At 38.8% G+C, this 19,207-nt stretch overlaps 1 protein-coding gene across 6 annotated transcripts in view; it reads left to right on the top strand.

Annotated features, from left to right (window-relative positions):
- LOC122563232 (ladinin-1-like) overlaps nt 1–19,207 on the top strand; it is a 98,309-nt gene that overhangs the window by 12,219 nt on the left and 66,883 nt on the right. For all 6 annotated transcript variants that reach the window (XM_043716836.1, XM_043716833.1, XM_043716835.1 and 3 more), the window contains 2 exons: nt 8,672–8,794; nt 13,705–13,996. In XM_043716836.1, the coding sequence (XP_043572771.1) occupies nt 8,672–8,794; nt 13,705–13,996 (415 nt within the window). The remainder of the gene's footprint in view (nt 1–8,671; nt 8,795–13,704; nt 13,997–19,207) is intronic.

Genomic DNA, 19,207 nt, shown 5'->3' with positions numbered 1-19,207 from the left:
AAAAAAGGAGATTGAGGGGGGACCTGATTTAGGTTTACAAAATCATGAAGGGTATAGACAGGGTGGATAGAGACAAGCTTTTTCCCAGGGTGAAGGATTCCATAACGAGAGGTCACTCTTTCAAGGTGAGAGGTGGAAAGTTTAAGGGGATACACGCGGTAAGTACTTCATACAGAGGGTGGTGGGCGTTTGGAACGCATTGCCAGCAGAGATGGTAGAGGCAGACGTGGTAGATTTATTTAAGATGTGTCTGGACAAATGCATGAGTAGGTGGGGAGCAGAGGGGTACAAATGCCTAGGAATTGACTTACAGGTTTAGACAGTACATTTGGATTGGCTCAGGCTTGAAGGGCCGAAGGGCCTGTTCCTGGGCTGTAAGTTTTCTTTGTTCTTTGTTCACTGTAAAATTTTGCTATAAGTTTTTTGTGACTTATGATCTTCTACTCCAAACAATCTGATGAAGGAGCAGCACTCTGAAAGCTAGTGCTTCCAAATAAACCTGTTGGACTATAGCCTGGTGTTATGTGATTTTTAACTTTGTACACTCCAGTTCAACACCGGCATCTCCAAATCATGACACCTCCCCCACGAGTTTGTTATTGCTCCGCCCAGTTATGAGCTGTTTTCCTGTGAAATTGCATAAAAGTCTACATGAATGGATCACAAATAGGTAGCTCAGCTGTTACTGCTGATACATCTGGGGGAAAAGATATTGAGGTTGCCCATTACTGAATGTGCGTGGTTGTTTTTACTGGTGGTGGATAGTAACATGACCGCTCTATGACCTATGTAAAAACGTGAACCAAACTGCTGGGGTGGGATTCTGCTCTTTCTGTAAGCATTAAGGGAGTCCTGTACAGGATAAAATCACTTAGAATTTGGCTTTAAGTTGCCAATCTTATAGATTGATGACAGTGAGAAGTTGGAGGAAGGTACCGAGATTTAGTTGATAATGTTTCTGATGTCAACACCTGGAACTTGCTAAGTCAACACATCAGTAATACAGATGTTATTTTGGAGTTATAAATCAGCAAATTGTGCCAACTAGAATTATGGGCACTTCCAGTCAATATTATTCATTCAAAAGCAATGAAAAGTTACACATCACTGAGGTTAGACAAGACAGTGCCATCACATTTATTTCATAGAATGCAAAGTATAAGAGACTGGTAAAACCCACAACTGATGTTTTCCCTCTGAATGTATTTTCTTTAATCAGTTACCTGCTCCCAGATCATCAGGAGCTTACTGGGCTCCTAAAGAGACAGAAATTTGTCAGAGAATGCTTAGACAGTTGCTGCTTAGACAGTCAGCCATGTCTGACTGTGTAACCATCACAGAAAAAGTAACCCTTTTTATTCCTTTATTTTGGCTTTTCAGCCAACTCAAGGCACTATAAGCAAACATTTCTGAAACCTAAGGGATTTGTTTGTTACATGAATTCATCTTTTTCATTTGGACAGTGTAACACTAATCATAGAGAACGTATACCAGATTTTGAATAACGAATTTTTTGAAATATCATGGGATTAATTTGCTGGGAGCATGTAGTTCCAAGGCAACATGTAGGTAATAACAGCGTCTCCGCACAGGAAATGGTTCTATTCCATAAATACACTAGTGACCTGTGATAGGAAATGCAAGGGCCTTCTCCATCCTTTGCCTCTCCTGAATAAACGCCTGACCGTTGATTAACTAAATTGATTTCTCCACCTGCACATTTTATTACAAACATGCCACAAGCTCATCTCGCCTTTAGATATCAATCTGTGATCTAATCTATCTGTAGTCAAAGGTTTGTATCTTGTACAGACCTGTCACAGTTTAGACCTCGCACCTATAAATCTCAAAAGTAAGCAAAACAAATAAAAGCAATAATTTCCTGGTGGGTTTTCTAAACTTGTGAAGCAGCTGGTGAGTTACAGGCTGTTGGCAATCTATTGTGTTTTTCCTTTAATTGACCTTAGAATGAATCTATTTGCCTTAAAAACTGATTAGGTTGAATCCAGCAAAACACACTAGGAACAAATTTTCACTGGTGCTTCATTAGTCAGCTTCTCACATAAACTTGTTGTTGCCTTCCTGAAAAGTGCAGAATTAAGTGAAACAGCCTGAAGGGGATCGGAGTACAGCCAACTCTTCAGCACCTCCAAACAGCAGGTCAGGTTATTGTAATAAAACTATATTGGAAAAATCCCATTTAGTGCAGCATGGTAACACATTAATTCTATCATATACACAACCATTTTTGGCCATTTTTATTTTCAATAGTGAGATACTCTTGGGAGACCAAACGCTCAGTGCATGTTTCAAAAGCCTGCTTTTTATTGCTTTCCTGTATTGTAACATTGATGACTTTGATTTATAAGTTGTCACTTCACAATAAGATTTGTTAGGATGTTAGAGCTGTTACATTATTTGAAGTAGGAACAATATCAAAGGAAAAGAGGTTTTATTTAATGTATTAATTCTAATGTTATGAGACAATTGATTTATTTTCAAACTGATAAAATGTTTAAATTCTGCCACTTTTTTAATTACAGACATATTTTTAATAAATGGGTGTTATCTAATTCATACAGTGCATCACATTCAAATTAGGTTCTATAATAATTAAAGTCTGTCATGGGATTTTGCAAACCGTCTACAGTTATTAAATATATTTTCATCATTCCCAGATGAAATAATCTGATTAGTGTAATGAAGAATGTTATGACTAGCTTAATTAGAGAAAGCTTTACAAAGATAATAGGTCCAAGTGATGAGGAAGTTTAGGCAGCACGTTCCTCTATGGTCAGAATTCCTCTTCCTGAACCATAATGGAAACCAGGTTTTTATAAGTATATTAGAGATCACTACTATTATAGTCAACTGGATGGAATATGTACAATGACATGAGGATATTTTATACCAAAGAAAATGAAAACTCTTGGACATATATTTCCCACTTAGCAAATTGACAACATTCTATGCTAATAGATTCATGAGCAGTAAGTTCAGATTACAAATTCTAACTGTAATAAGACAACTTCACACTCAAACATTTTTTTCAGTCGAGTTGTACACAAATTATCAAAGCCATGTTTCATACCACACTTATAAATCTAAAGTTGTTGCAGATAAGCAGATATTTCACATTGAAACAGTTTACAGGAGTAGCATAGAGGTGTTTATTTCTGTCCGTGTATGGAATTCCAATTTCTTCTGTTAGTTTAAATCTGCCTGGTCCAGTGTGACTTGGACCCAAACTGACAAATCAAGTCAGACAAAAGCTTTCATCATATCAGTGGAGAGATCACAGTGTTATCTGCAATATTATCTAATATAAGAATAAGCGTATTTTATATGGGGAGTTTAACTGTTAACAAATTACAATCTATTTGGTTCAAGTTGATCTGTTTTGTCCTAGTAGAATTATGGGTCTGTATAGCCATGCTACTATAGTCAGGGTCTGAAGTATTCTTCTCCATTTTGGTAAAAAATCACAATGTATCACAGATTTCTGGTGCACTATGTTTACTGACTGATTCTTGCTGTAATAACGTACATGGGTTCAGCAATCCCCTGGACATTATGAAAATGCAGTGAGTGTTGGAGGATTGCTCAACCTGTGAAGGGTGGGAGTTTCGTAGCCTGGCAAGGTTCAATACTTTCCTCACCGAATCCCCACACTGACATTCCATTTTCATCCAAAGTCACTGGATTATGATCAGGAACAGGATCTATTGCTTATCCTGTTCCCTCTTCACTCAGACCTCACGCCAATAATATTGTCTTCACTCATCCTCAAAGGAAAGGGTTAAGCAAGGGACTTTTCTGGTTCAAATGCATTTGTCAGTTCTGCCTCTGTGGAAATAGTTATGTGTCATGAATTGCATAGAACTGACTTCAGATTTATTGAATGAACTCATACATAAGGCTACCAAGAACCTATGACCAACCAGTGAAATAATATATGACATTATCCTTGCATATGTATACTTTACAAAGTGTCTCTCATTGTGGTTGCCAATAAAGTGCAATTATGAAGTTAAAAAAAATCCTTTAACACAGTATCTGAGAAGGAAAGTTGCGTTATCCCGTATGCCCTGGACAATGATTATCCCTCTATCAGTGTCACAAAAATAGAACATCTGGCTGACTACATTTCATTTTATCCACTTCAAAAATATTGATGGCTGTAGAATGCTTTGGGTTGTCTCCTTTACGTTGTGCTTTATACTACCACCTGCACTTTGAGAACCAGTCTGCGGTGTCTCTGGGCTGTGGGTACCTGCACAAACACTGCCGCTGAGGTGATTTGTTCCTTATCTCAAAGTAAGAATCATCAGTTCTTTATCAACATGACATTCCTTTATTTATTTCTGTACATACTGGATCCTTAGTTCCATTTTGTAGTGGCTAAGCCCTCTTCACTGTCTCTTTTAGACTGATTGCCTCTCTTTTACTAATATCAGAATCACATGATCAGTTACATCCATGATTTACATGAATCTCATTATATCAGATCTTCCTGATGAGCTTTCTTTTCTGTCTGGTTTACATTTTTTTTTAGATTACTTTACTTTACAGTCTGGAAACAGGCCCTTCAGCCCAACAAGTCCACACCGACCCGCCGAAGCGCAACCCACCCAGACCCATTCCCCTACATTTACTCCTTCACCTAATGCTACGGGCAATTTAATATGGCCAATTCACTTAAGCTGCACGTTTTTGGACTGTGGGAGGAAACCGGAGCACCCGGAGGAAACCCACGCAGACACGGGGAGAATGTGCAAACTCTACACAGTCAGTCGCCTGAGGCTGGAATTGAACCCGGGTCTCTGGCGCTGTGAGGCAGCAGTGCTAACCACTGTGCCACCATGCTGCCCAGTATTATTATAAATTATTGCAGTAATTTATATTTACTTATTACCATTTATATTATTAACACCAATACCAAGATCTATCCTCATCAAAGTCCAAATCTCATATGTTGAGATAAAATCTGGAATTCTGACTGGATATCCCAAACTAGTTCACTTGAGTACAAAGTCAGAAGTTACACAACACCAGGTTATAGTCCAACAGCTTTATTTGAGATCACAAGCTTACAGAGTGCTGCACCTTTGGCTTCACCTGATGAAGGAGCAGTGCTCTGAAAGCTTGAGATTATAAATAAACTTGTTGGACTATAACCTGGTGACATGTGACTTCTGCCTTTGTCTACCCCAGTCTAACGTCGGCATCTGCACAACGTGAGTACACTATTGGGGTGATACTGCTGTACTGTGTCTGAACTAGTTGTACCCCTCTGTATACTGTCTAGTGTAGTGTATTTATAATTGTCCCACATCCTGCAATAGTCCTACTTGGTCTCACGTCTTGGCTCCAATAAGATAGATTCTTCCGGAAAAACTGTGTACTGCAGAGATACTTTTTAATGCTCTCAACAAAGTGAAAACTTGAATGAGCTTACTACTTCATCCAATTTGCATAAAAGGACTAAACATAGTTTACCTTTTAAAATTGAACAAATGCATTGCTAGATTTTCTATTGCTTTTCCAGTTATCTTGATGATGAAATCATTGGTTCAATAAGCAATAGGCTACATGTGCCATGTATTTGGCATGACACAATGTAATCCTCTGTTGTTTGTAATACTTGGCTAACACATTGATTGTTATAGCCTTGCAATGCACTTTAGACATACTCAAATTCTGTAGCATTTCATTTTGCATCAAATTGGTTGTAACCATTCTATGGTAGCATAACAACAAATTTTCTATTAATGTCAACTGTTATTTCTGCATGTAATACGTTTTACAGCATTTGGTCTGTAAACTACATGTCAATCACATTTTATGGACATAGTTGTATGACCTTTGCACACTCCTTGACAGTTTTAACTGACATTTCCATCAGTTGCTGGTAATGTTCACTATTGCCAAACAGCAAGAATCTCCCTCTTCTATCAGAATAAGATTTCCTTTTTCTACTTAATCCACTTCTTTCTTTCAGACTATATCTGTCATTATTTGTATCTTACCTGGAACATTGAGGATATATTCCATAATATATTTTTTTCAGCCTAAAGCTGAATCTTTGAATGCCACAGAGGTACTTAAATAAATTTCAATCAAATTAGTTTTACCAAAGGCTAGTAACTCATCTTGACCCAGATGTTCAGGCTCATGAGTTAGTCTGTAACTGCTAATGCTTCCTTCTCTATGGTTGTGTAAGTCTGTTAATTTTTCAGCAATATAAAATGGATAGGTTTTTGTGTGCTATCAGTTTTCACTTCAATAGGTGCTGGTCCAAGTGCTATGGATGATATTTCTGGTTGGCAAGAGTGCTGCCACCAATCCTCCTTTTCAATGCTGGGTCTATTACCTGTGTAGGCACCTGCAGTAGAGGATAATCCACTAATGAAACTGAACAAGAAGAAGCGCTTTTCTTAAAATACAATGTAATTCATTGCATAACAACAAAAGATACAAGTTACATAGGAAGGTTAGACATAGTTACTAAGACTAACAGGAACCAGAGATGGTATGTCTGACACCATCAATATCTCCTGCTAGACTCCTCGGTTTTCCACCCACAACAGTATGACATCATCACATTGGGTGGAACATGATGTAGTCTCCAACATCAACTATTCAGAACCATCACCTTATACATCTCTCTACACATCCAGATGCCATACTGGTGTCTTCTATCTTACTGATGTTAGAGTCATGTGACCATTACTTTCACCCTGATGTGCATAAATCTCATTATTATGTTGTTTTAGAAAAGTGCTATATTAAGGCCTTTTTAATTTGTGTTTTACACAATGAAGTGTCTTCTTCCTTTTGATCAATGACTGGTACAGTGCGCATAAATGATGTGACCAATAATCTGTACCAAATAAATTGAGAACTAAAACTAATAGTTAATTTTGGAGTGTTGGTTCAGAGAGGGATGCCAGCTGGAGTATCTGGAAAATTCATGATCCTCTTGACATATGACCCATGGGATCCTTAATATTCATTTCCAAACCCTTTCCTGAAGGGCCAGCCTTGTTTATGTTTGTGAATCATGGATCTGGGGGGTTAAGACTACAATATTTCTAACCCAAAGTTAAATCTGCTCTCAACTGAACAAAGTTTACACAAATGTTATCAATCAAAGTATCATCTACTAAATTAGACAAATGATTTGTCTGTTAAAGAATACTGAATGGAATCATTAACATAAAATGCTGATGTGATTCAACTAGAGCAACTTGTCAATTGAAAAAAAAATATTTCATAGAAATATTGGTGTAAGGATGGAATGATTTAAAAATATAATTTATCTTGCATTTTTGTGAATTCCACCTTATTTAAAACTCAACTGTCGAACCTTGGACTTTGCGGCAGCTCTCACATTTGATTCCGATGGTTCTGAGTTGAAATCCCATCCCATTCAGCACCTGATACAGTCATATTTATGCTTTTACAGCTATTACTGAAATAGAATATCTGCTCCTGCTATTTGATTTTGTGGGACCTCAAGTTGCCCAAATTGACTGCCATCCTTTTGGCTTACTAGAATTACCTCTATAACTTCTTCCAACATTACGTTTCTTCCTGGATCCTTTGCTCTTGTCTCTTCTTTAGAAATACATCCCTTACATTACCATTGGCATCAGTCACATTAGCCCTGTCTGTGAAACCTGCCTGAATCCTCTGACTTTCCACTTCTGCCTCCAGTTTCACAAACGGTTGCAAAATTCCTTTCTAAAACAAACTTGTACCTTTTGGCTCATCGGTATAAGTAATGTTGGATGTATTTATTGTTCAACAAATAAAGCTGGGTATTGGCCTTTTAATTAGCTATTTAGGTGGCTCAGTTAGGCCTGGTTAGGCAGCTTGTGTGCCACCTTTCCTGTCTTCATTTACTCATTATCCCTTTGGGCACTTACTTCCTGAGTCATTTGACAGCCTTCCTGTCTCACAGTCGAAGGGCTGGTAACATTCAACATGTTCTAAAGGAAGAATTCCCAGCCCGTTTATATGTTGGAAACCACAATTGGCCAAATGACCAGTTTTTTATGGCTATGGTTTAAGGACACTTGAGGTAGGTTTAGGGTTTGTCCCCAAGGAACCCTGGTTGTCTTCAAACAGTAGATCATTGTGAACTACAGAAGCAGGCAGATGAAAGGCCTCAGGCTATTACCTAAGCCAAAGGAATGCCTCCAACACTGTGATCCCCTTTCAAGTCTATGCAGAGGTGACAACATGGCTTATGTCCTAAAATACAGCTTTCAAGTAAAACACACTTCCTGTTGATTTAGAGACACCATTCTACTGACTAAACTGTGCTTTCATTGGTGTTTAGGCTTGACAGTCCATGTCACCACATTCAGTTTTGACAGAGAGAACCTTCTGTTCTTGAACTGACTCTGTTTTCAAAGTTGCATAGAGTAGAGGGTCAGAAACAGTAGGTTAAAGGTCCTACTGGATATATCTGCTTATCTCTCCACAGATGCCTAGAGATCTGTTGAGTTTCTCCAGAATTTTCTATTTTTTATTTCAGAAACAATAGGCTTAATGCTCTAACTTATTAAAATCGACCTTGAAGCAACTTGAAGAAAGGCAAGGGTGGGGTATGTCCTGGAAACAAAGTTTACTTTGAATAAACTAATTACTGCATGTTTTCCAGTCTGGCAAGGCAGAGATCAATGGAAGATGATGAGGAATTTGAGAAAGCTCGTCGGCGCCGGACCAGACTAAGTAATTCAAATCATGAAGAAATCGCTGAAGAACAGCATACATCTGAAAACAGGTACAAATATTATAATTAACCAGTCTTATAAAAGAAAAATATGCATTAATTTTAATTGGGAGCAAGTGGTGATCAAAAGGGTGGAACTCATGAAGCAAACTGCAGTCATAATAGGAGATTCCATAATTAGTCAGGCACTTCTGCAGCCAGAACTGATACTGATGGTGCACAGAATCTCGTAAATGCCAAAATGAGGGATGTAATGGAATGGGTGAGAAAGATTTTGGAGAGGGAAAAGGATCAATTAGAAATCATAGTTAATGTTAGAAAGAATAACACTGGAATAAACAAAACTGGAATCCTACAAAGAATATCAGCAATTTGGAAATAAAGTCTTAAGACTTTTCCTCCTGTAATAAAGGAATGTATTTCAGTCTTATTGAATACTTGCTGCACCTGCATGTTAACCTTTTATTATTCATGTACTAGGGCACCTAAATCTTTCTTTCCTTTCGGTTTCCACAATCATTCCCTTTTTATGTGATATTATGCTTTTTTTATTCTTCTTGTCAAAGTGAATAACTTCATTTTTTCTCGCATTGTATTCCATGCACTCACTCAACCTATCTATATCCTCATATATCTTCTGCATGACATACTTTCTGATATAACTTGTGTCATCTGTCTTCGCTCCCTTCATCGAAGTCATTGATATAATATGTTAAAAATTAAGGCACAGACCCCTATGGGATGATCTATGGTAACTGTACATCAGAAGAACTGTGAAATGTAGTCTGATTTAGGAATCATTTGAATGGTATTTTTTTAAAAGGTTTTGGGCATGTCCCTACTTCCCCTCTGTGACAATTCATGCTGTACCACTTCCCCATCATTTCCCATGCATCAGATTCCTTCCATACTAACTTAACATCTCCCCCTCCAGCACATGGACCCTTATAGGCCCCATGCACGACATACCACTTCATGTCTTCCATGTCCAGTTCCCAATATACAAATATGCAGTGAATGACATAATAAAAATATCATGTGTATAATTGCTCAGAAATGCAATAGCAAAATGAGAAAGACTTTTTCTCATGTAATAAATGCTTATGAGCTAGTCTGCCATATCTGAGAATATGATGGAGGCAGGTCAATCAAGGCTTTCATTGTCTGAAAAAGAAAAGACTCCGGTTAATGGGGAAAGAAAGGCAGCGAAGTGGCATTAGTTGAATTGCTCCTTCAGAGGGTCAGCATAAACACTATGGGTGAAGCGGCTTCCTGCCACAATATAACCATTCTGTGATTCTATGGCCACATGAAGTGCAATGTGAAAAGGCTTGTATGGAGCACTAACATTGGCCAAATATGTTTGTAATACAGGAAATAGATCAACCTGGCTTTGTAAGGTAGAATGGCTCACTTTCATTCTACCTAAGGTACCACCAGACCCTTGTGTGTCAATGAATAAAATAAGTTTCACCAGTCCTGCATTCCAAAAGGCTCAATTCTGTCTATAATCAGCTAGATTAACTTTTAAAAAAACACTCATATGCTTTGGGCATTGCGGTAAAGCCAGTAACTATTGTCTGTCTGTAATTGCTCTTGGAACTGAATAGCTTTCCTTTTTTATTATTCATTTCATAGGTTGAGGGTGTTACTGGCTAAGTCACCATTTACTGTCCATCCTGAATTGCCCAGAGGGCAGGTAAAATCAATCACATTGCAGTGTGTCTGGAGTCACATGTAGGCCAGACCAAGTAGAGGTAGCCGTTTTCTTCCCTGAAGGACACTAGTGAACCAGATGGGTTTTTCTGACAATCGACAGTAGATTCATGTTCATCATACAACTCTTAATTACAGATACTTATTGAATTCAAATTCCACCATCAGCTGAGGCAGGATTTGAACCTAAAACGTTAGCTGGGTGTCTGAATTAACAGTCCAGTGATAATGCCACTGGGCTGTTGCCTCCCCCACATTTTGTTTTAGTAATTTTTTTTTTCATTTCTATTATCAGAAATTCTTTCTTGACAAGACTCTCTTCATGTTCCTTTAATTTGATTGCAGTGCTGCAGATGCAGTAACAGATGCCATTTTTAAAAGGAAGCTAAGACTCAATCACATTACTGTGGGTCTGCATTCATATGTCAGACAGTACATTTCATTCCTGAAGGGACTTTTTAGAAAAAGCCTCATCTGGTTGACTAATGACAATTGCCAGTGGTTAAATGGCTGCTATTCATCCAGAATTTAATTTCAGACCTTTATTTAATGAAATCAGATTTCACAGTCTGCCATTATGAGATTCAAACGTACGCCCCCAGAACTTCATGGATTAGTAGTCTAGTGACAATACTACAATGCTACCACCTCCCCATGTTACACTGAAGGATTAGAACTTTTCAAAATGTTTTAAAAGGATGCAGGTAGTGTTGAGGAAGCAGGGAGGCTGCACAAGGACTTGGACATGCGAGGAGCATGCGTAAAGAAGTGACTGATGGAATACCGTGTGGCAAAGTTTGTGGTTATGAACTTTATTAGGAGGACAACACCAAGTTATAGTCCACCAGGTTTATCTGGAATTACTAGCTTTCATAGCATCACTCCTTCATCAGGTAACTAGTGGGGCAGGGTCATAAGACACAGAATTTATACCAGATGATTGCAGTGTCATGCAACCTAAGTTTGTTCAATATGTCATTTTAAGTACATGACACTGTGATCTTTTGCTGTAAATTCTATGTCTTATGATCCTGCCTCACTAGTTACCTGATGAATGAGCAGTGCTATGAAAGCTAGTACTTCCAAATAAACCTGTTGGACTATAATCTGGTGTTGTGTGATTTTTAGCTTTGTACATCCCTGTCCGACACTGTCACTGACGAATGGAGGCATAGATCATTTTCTAAATGAGGAAAGACTTCAGAAATCTGAAATGCAAAGGGACTAGTTCACAGTTCTTTTAGTAAACATGCAGATTCAGTTGGCAGTTAGAAACGCAAATGCAATGTTGGAATGCATTTTGTGAGGTCTAGAAAATTGGAACAGAGATGTATCACTGCGACTGTATGTCAGACCACATTTGGAATATTGTGAGCAGTTTTGTGCCCTGACTGTAAGGAAAGATTGGATTGGGTCCAGAGGAGTTCTGTAAGATTGATCCCAGGAATTAAAGTCTTGTCAGATGAGAAACGTTTGGGGAATCTGTGTCTGTATCGTTCGAGTTTAGAAAGATGAGGGAGGATTTGACTGAAACCTTATACAATACTGAGAGGCTTGGATACAGTGGACATGGAGAAGATATTTTCACTAGTAGGAATAGGAACCAAGGGAACAGCCTCAAAGTGAAGGGATGACCCTTTAGAACTGAGATGAGGAGGAATTTCTTCACCCAGCAGTGGGCTATGGAAACCAAGTCATTGAGTGAATTTATGACAGAGACAGATAAGCTCTTGGTAAGGGTTCAAGGATTATGAGGAGAAGGGAGGAGAATGGGAATTGAGAAAAATATCACCCATTACCAAATGGCAGAGCAGACCCAATGGGTTGAATGGCCTAATTCTGCTCCTGTATCTTATGGTATTTGTTATGGCCTTAAGGCAGATACATTTTCGATAAGGAAAGAGATGAAATGTTATCATGGGTACGCAAGAATGTAGAGTTGATGTTAAAATCAGATCAGACATGACCTTATTGAATAGCAGCACAAGTTTGAATGGCTGACTGACTGTTCCTACTTCATATGTTTGAGCATGGGGGCAACCTTCTCTGAGTCATCACTTTGGTGGATGAATTTTCCTGGCCAATTTGGGGAATTTCGGGGTGAATCCACTTGCTGCTCCCCTGTGCCTTGAGAGTTGGGGCACTCCAGAAGCTTGATGGCATCCAGGACAAAGCAGATTGCTTTATTGGCACCCCATCTAACATCTTCAACAGTCACCCCCATCACCACTGCTGCACACTGGTGCCAGTGTATACCAGATACAAGAAGCAGCACGGCAACCCACTCAAGCTCTTTCAGCGGTGCCTTACAAACCTGAGATCTCTGTCCAGAAGGACAGGGGCAGTAGATTAATTGCCTTGTCACCACCTGCACATTCCCCTCCAAACCACACACATTCCTGACTTGGAAATATATTGTCGGTCCCTCACTGTCGTGGAGTTAAAATTCTCGATCTTCTGTCCTAACAGCACTATGGAAATTTTTCACCATGTGGACTGCAGCAGCTCAAGAAGGTGGCTTACAACTGCTTTCTACAGAGTAATTAGGAACCGGCAATAAATACTGCTTTAGCCAGCAATGCCCACATTCCTGACAGTATTAAAACTGTCCATACTCCCATGGCAACAGGGAGCTGTGCATCAACCTCTGTTCTGGCCTGTTAGAATTTTAAATCAAAGATCCATTTGAAACTTTTGTGCTAGGTTATACTTAACAAATCATTTACTTTTTATCATGACATGACACCACATTACAGTCTACAAATTATCCAATGCAAGTGATTTAAGATATGGTTCCTGCAGCTTTAATTAAAATATTACTCGATTCTGAATCGCCGTATAACTGTGTCAATATAACTAGACCTATAACTTATTTAAAAACAGTTACAGTTTTCACTAATTTAAATGTTGCTGTTGAAAGTTTCTAAGCATCTAGTAAAAACATTAATATAAATTTTTACAGAGTCTGGCCTGTCAGTTATTCCGCTGTGGCCGGTGAAACAATTCAAGTAGCACAACTTTAATTGTCAGGTGATTTTTTATTGACATAATTTCGCAGAAAAGTTAAACAATGAACAGTTGTGTAGCAAAGTTATTACAAGGTACTGCGGGACAGGAAATGACTGCTCCTGGTCTTTTGAAATCCATCATGAATTATGGTCAATTTGAGGGAATGAATTCACAACATAAATATCTTTCAGCCAATAAATCAGTGTTTGAACACTTATTTTCCATTTGTGATTAAGCACCCTGTTTAATGACCAAGAAGAAACGTCATCGCCAAGCTTGGAGGATGAAACCGTAGCATTTGCTGAAATGCTGAGAAGAAGAGAAGAGGACAAAAGACGCCATCAACGAGAAACTTTGCAGAGTCTGAAATTAGCAAAGTTCGCCTCTGAGACAGAAATTGAAAAGGAAAGCACAAGCAAGCAGGAGAATGAAAACCAGAAGCCAGATATGCAGAAAGCGGTCAATGCTGCACAGTGGAAGAAATCAGATGAAGATTGTAGAAAAAAAATCGATGAACTCACAATTAAGGTGAGTGTCATACTTACCATAATTAATACTCACGCTGATATACAGAACAGTTTACTTAAATTTGAAAGCTTTGTTTTAAAGCTTTTATCTTCTGTTTTTATATGTTGCACAAATTAACAAAGCCACTGTATCATTAGACAATACTAGCAGCGCTGTTGATGGTGATAAATTTTATACTGGAAGTATAATTATCTTGAAACTTAATGGGGAAAATGGACAGTAATTTCCTCTTCCAACTGGAGTCTTTCTCATTGACAATGCATGATCTTAGGACAGATGAAGTAGCCTGAATATACTGCACTACACCAAATCTGTTTGGGATCATCACATAGTCAGCAGGTATAGCAATACACTTTGCAAGTATTGACCAGTAGAAGGTGACAAATGTAAACATGAAAACTCGTATAAAAGTGGCATGGAGGTGATTATTTACTCAGCATTGAATGCATTTTTTTTGCATTATTCTGATGACTCTGTGTTTTAGAAGGATTGAGAGGTGTATAAGGGCAGTAGGATATATTTAAGAGGGAATCAGGAGGGCAACAAGGGGACATGAGATTGCTGTTTTGCCAATTTGCCATAGCTCAGATGTTGGGATAATTGGATGGCTCCACCAAGATGCTGGCATGGACACCATTGGTCAAATCGTGTCAAATCAATATGACTCAATATTAAAATGTTACTGTACAAGTTAACAACTCAGACTGGTATATTGGAATGGATAGAGATTGGGAAACTGACAGAGAACAGTGAGTTGAAATGAATGAGTTTTTTGAGGGTTGGCAAACTGTAGTTTCAAGAGTTTACTATGGATTATTTTGAATCAATGCTATAGATTTATGATCTATATTTAATTAAATGAAGAGACCAACTGCCAAATTTGCTGGTGAACCGATGAGTGACAGAGCTAGTTGTGGGGAGGATACAGAAGTCTGCAAGATGTAGGTGAAATAAGTGGGCAACATTTTGACAGTTAGAGTATCATGTAGAAACATTTCAGGTTTTCTGCTTGGCAGGAGGAATGGAAAAGCAAAATATTATTTAAATGGAGAATGTCTGCAGGATGCTCAGGGTGTTTTTGCACATGAATCCCAAAATATTAGCATGCAGGTACATGAAGTAGTTAGGTAATTGGGGGATTGGCCTTCATTACAAGAAGTTGGAGTATGAAAGGAGAGAAGTCTTGCTATAACTGGACAGAGCATTGGTGAGATCACATCTGTGTCCAGTATTTGTCTTTTTACTGGAACTGGTTTGGAGGAAGTTCACTAGGTTGATTCCTGACATGAGAAAAGATATAGAAGGTTTGGCCTATACTCATCAGTGTTTAAGGAAATGAAAAATGATCTGATTGAAACATATAAGATTCTAATGGGGGAATCGTGAATTAGAGGCATAGCTGGCAAGTAAGAGGCTCTATTTAAGTTGGAAATAAGGAGCGTTTTCTTCTTTAGAATTCTGTTTTCCAGACAGTGGTGACATGGAATGTGTTTAGTGCTAAGCTATAAAGGATTACAACTTGTTAAATGATTCAAAGTTTGTGAGAAGATTTGTAGCTCGGGTGCTCGTTGTTGTGGTTCTGTTCGCCGAGCTGGAAGTTTTTGTTGCAAACGTTTCGTCCCCTGGCTAGGCGACATCATCAGTGCTTGGGAGCCTCCTGCGAAGCGCTTCTTTGATGTTTCCTCCGGTGTTTATGGTGTTCTGTCCCTGCCGCTTCCGGTTGTCAGTTTCAGCTGTCCGCTGTAGTGGTTGGTATATTGGGTCCAGGTCGATGTGTTTGTTGATGGAGTTTGTGGATGAATGCCATGCCTCTAGGAATTCCCTGGCTGTTCTCTGTCTGGCTTGCCCTATGATAGTAGTGTTGTCCCAGTCGAATTCATGTTGCTTGTTGTCTGCGTGTGTGTTTACTAAGGATAGCTGGTCGTGTTGTTTCGTGGCTAGTTGATGTTCATGTATGCGGATTGTTAGCTGTCTTCCTGTTTGTCCTATATAGTGTTTAGTGCAGTTAAATGATAACAGACCAACTCACCAATATTCAGCTTCCTATCTCAACAACCACGTCAAATAAGCTAGACATCAGGAAAACATGAAATGGAAATTAGAGCTGCATCTGACATATTTAGAAACTGTTTGCTCTGAAGGACCACCACGTTGGGTATGATCAAATATGATCTGAGTACAATCCAGGGGCACGAGATGCACACACCTCTCATCCTTGGATATTAGCATCCAACATTTGCTAATTTCTCATGACCACCCTGGTATCTCTCCAATACACTGGTTGTACATTCTTGAAGCAGTCTTGAATTGCAAATCACAAAAATTACCAGCTTTGGGTGACTGCAGCAAGGACATTGTGTGTGCACCAACAGGGTTCCAGCATGCAGATTAGACCAGGCTGCACTCAGGGTTTCTCGGTTGCTCTCCTAGTGCTTGCTTACTTAATATTTACCTGAATCATGCATCATCCAAACCTTGCCTTACCAATTAGTCATGCAATCAGGAACTCCCATTTATGGTCAGCAGTCCTCCATCAAGGAGACAGACAGCTTCTAGATAGTGGTGTGCTACGTCAATCTCACCCCGTGCTATGTGCCATCAGCTTATGTTGCAAACACCGTGCCCATGCCGCAAGCAAGCAACCATGTCTGAAAGTCTCAGTCTTTACAAATGTCCATAGAGATAACCCAATCAGTGGAAAGGTCATTGACCTTCTAATGTAGCTGATGTCCATTTGTTTGTGGAAATGGCACTGGCCTTGGGGAGGATGGGGGTAATCTCAAACTGGGCTGCCTGAGTCTGAGCTTGTGTCTTGTCTCTACCAATACATTGTAAAGAGGACTTCTTCACTACATCCCTTGATCAGGACCTCCATGGTTCCCTCAGAGAATCCCAGTGCCAGCTTTGCCTTTGCTGATTTCTTCACATTCTGTCCATCAATAAGCAGGGTAGCTTCAGAATGTCAGTGCTTGTTGGATGCACAGTGGTCTTTTTAAAGAGACCTGAGTGCAAGGAATGCAAGTCTTTCATCAGATATCCACTGAGTGGTCAGCTGCTCTGGGAACAATGCAAGGCAAGATACCACCAGAATTGAATGTGATAGACTCCTCAGGAGTTGGGTAGATAGTTGATGAAGTGAGTTGATAAGGGTCAGCAAGGAAACTTGCTTGATCTTTCAGCAGAAATCCCTCCCAAAAAGTCAACGCAACTTAAGAATTAGCTAAATAAAATTAAGGTTCAGCTCCTAACGTAAATGATTCTATAATAATATCCTAAATTGAGAAAGTAAAAACTCACATTGTGATACTATGGCTGTAATCTCAGTTTCCTCTGTGAGCTATAGAGGAATATCATTCAGTCACCTATAACTAAATCTCCACTCCTTTTTAATGTGGGAGTCCATAACAAAGTTCTTAAGTATAACAAGTAATAGTTTCCACATTTACTACAGCTTGGATTCAACTAAAATAATAGCTTAATAAATGAAAGGGCTGGGTCCTGACAGCACTAAGAATATGTATTAGTATGAGTCAGCTTATCATAATATAACTAAATCTCTTTTTAAACTATATTTGAGATTCCAGTCCAAAGGTATAAGTTCAAAATACTTTATGACCCATTTGGTTAAACCTTATTTTACTTGGAGTTTAATCCATGAGCGAATCTGAAACAATACATATTCCTATTCCCAAATTTGTTAATCTTAGAATCAAAAGCACTGTTGTCATTTTATAGCCTTGATAATTACCATTCAGCAATGTTTTCAACAATGTGGATTTTGTTTTAATGGTTTATCCTATCTCTTTTGAGTTATTTTCCTTTGGTGGCTGGTTTTTGGTTAAATCATTTGTAAAGTGTTTGCCTTATTGTTGCCCTCTATTTGAACAATAATAAGTCAAGAGGACAAATGTTATTTGCCCAATGGAAAGACTAAGATCAGGTTTGTGTGTTGATAGGTTAGGGCGCTGCCACATTAATCAAGTGTGTTATAGTGTTCTGATTACCTTACTTATTTGTATATCACTATATTGCACTAATAAAAAGAGGTGTAGTGCGGCATGCAAACTCCATTTTGTTGTGTTCAGCCCAAGTATTCTATGTGCATTTAGTTGGTTTAAAACAGTGGAGAACTCTAATCCTTAACAAATGTTGGCTTGCTTAAAACTTACAACTTATTAGCTACTATTCAGAGTTTGCAGTACTTTGTGCAGAAAAAGATGGGTGAGGTACTTTTAAATCAATGCAAAGTGTTAACACAATATTTAATTATTACAAGTTTTCCAAAGTAATCAATCTAAATTATGACAAGGTTTTTAAAAATTTAATATATTTATTAGTAACACTTTTCCCACAGAAATACAAATCAATTTTTTGTTGTTTAATTAAATTTAAATTTATACTGCTTTGACGTGACATTAGCTTGTTTTATAAGACCATAAGACATAGGAGCGGAAGTAAGGTCATTCGGCCCATCGAGTCCACTCCGCCATTCAATCATGGCTGATGGGCATTTCAACTCCACTTACCCGCATTCTCCCCGTAGCCCTTAATTCCTTGTAACAACAAGAATTTATCAATTTCTGCCTTGAAGACATTTAGCGTCCCAGCCTCCACTGCACTCTGTGGCAATGAATTCCACAGGCCCACCACTCTCTGGCTGAAGAAATGTCTCCGCATTTCTGTTCTGAATTTATCCCCTCTAATTCTAAGGCTGTGTCCACGGGTCCTAGTCTCCTCGCCTAACGGAAACAAATTTCCTAGCGTCCACCCTCTCTAACCAATGTATTATCTTGTAAGTTTCTATTAGATCTCCCCTTAATCTTCTAAACTCCAATGAATATAATCCCAGGATCCTCAGCCGTTCCTCATATGTTAGACCAACCATTCCAGGGATCATCTGTGTGAATCTCTGCTACACACCCTCCAGTGCCAGTATGTCCTTCCTGAGGTGTGGGGACCAAAACTGGACACAGTACCCCAATGGGGCCGAACCAGAGCTTTATAAAGTCTCAGTAGCACATCAGTGCTTTTATATTCCAACCCTCTTGAGATAATTGACAACATTGCATTCGCTTTCTTAATCACGGACTCAACCTGCATGTTTACCTTTAGAGAATCCTCAACTAGCACTCCCAGATCCCTCTGTACTTTGGCTTTACGAATTTTCTCACCGTTAAGAAAGTAGTCCATGTTTCTATTCTTTTTTCCAAA

This window comes from Chiloscyllium plagiosum, chromosome 26 (genome assembly GCF_004010195.1).
Source record: "Chiloscyllium plagiosum isolate BGI_BamShark_2017 chromosome 26, ASM401019v2, whole genome shotgun sequence".
NCBI classification, from domain to species: domain Eukaryota; kingdom Metazoa; phylum Chordata; class Chondrichthyes; order Orectolobiformes; family Hemiscylliidae; genus Chiloscyllium; species Chiloscyllium plagiosum.
The sequence above is the reverse complement of the archived record's forward strand: the minus strand, read 5'-3'. Positions and strand labels throughout refer to the sequence as shown.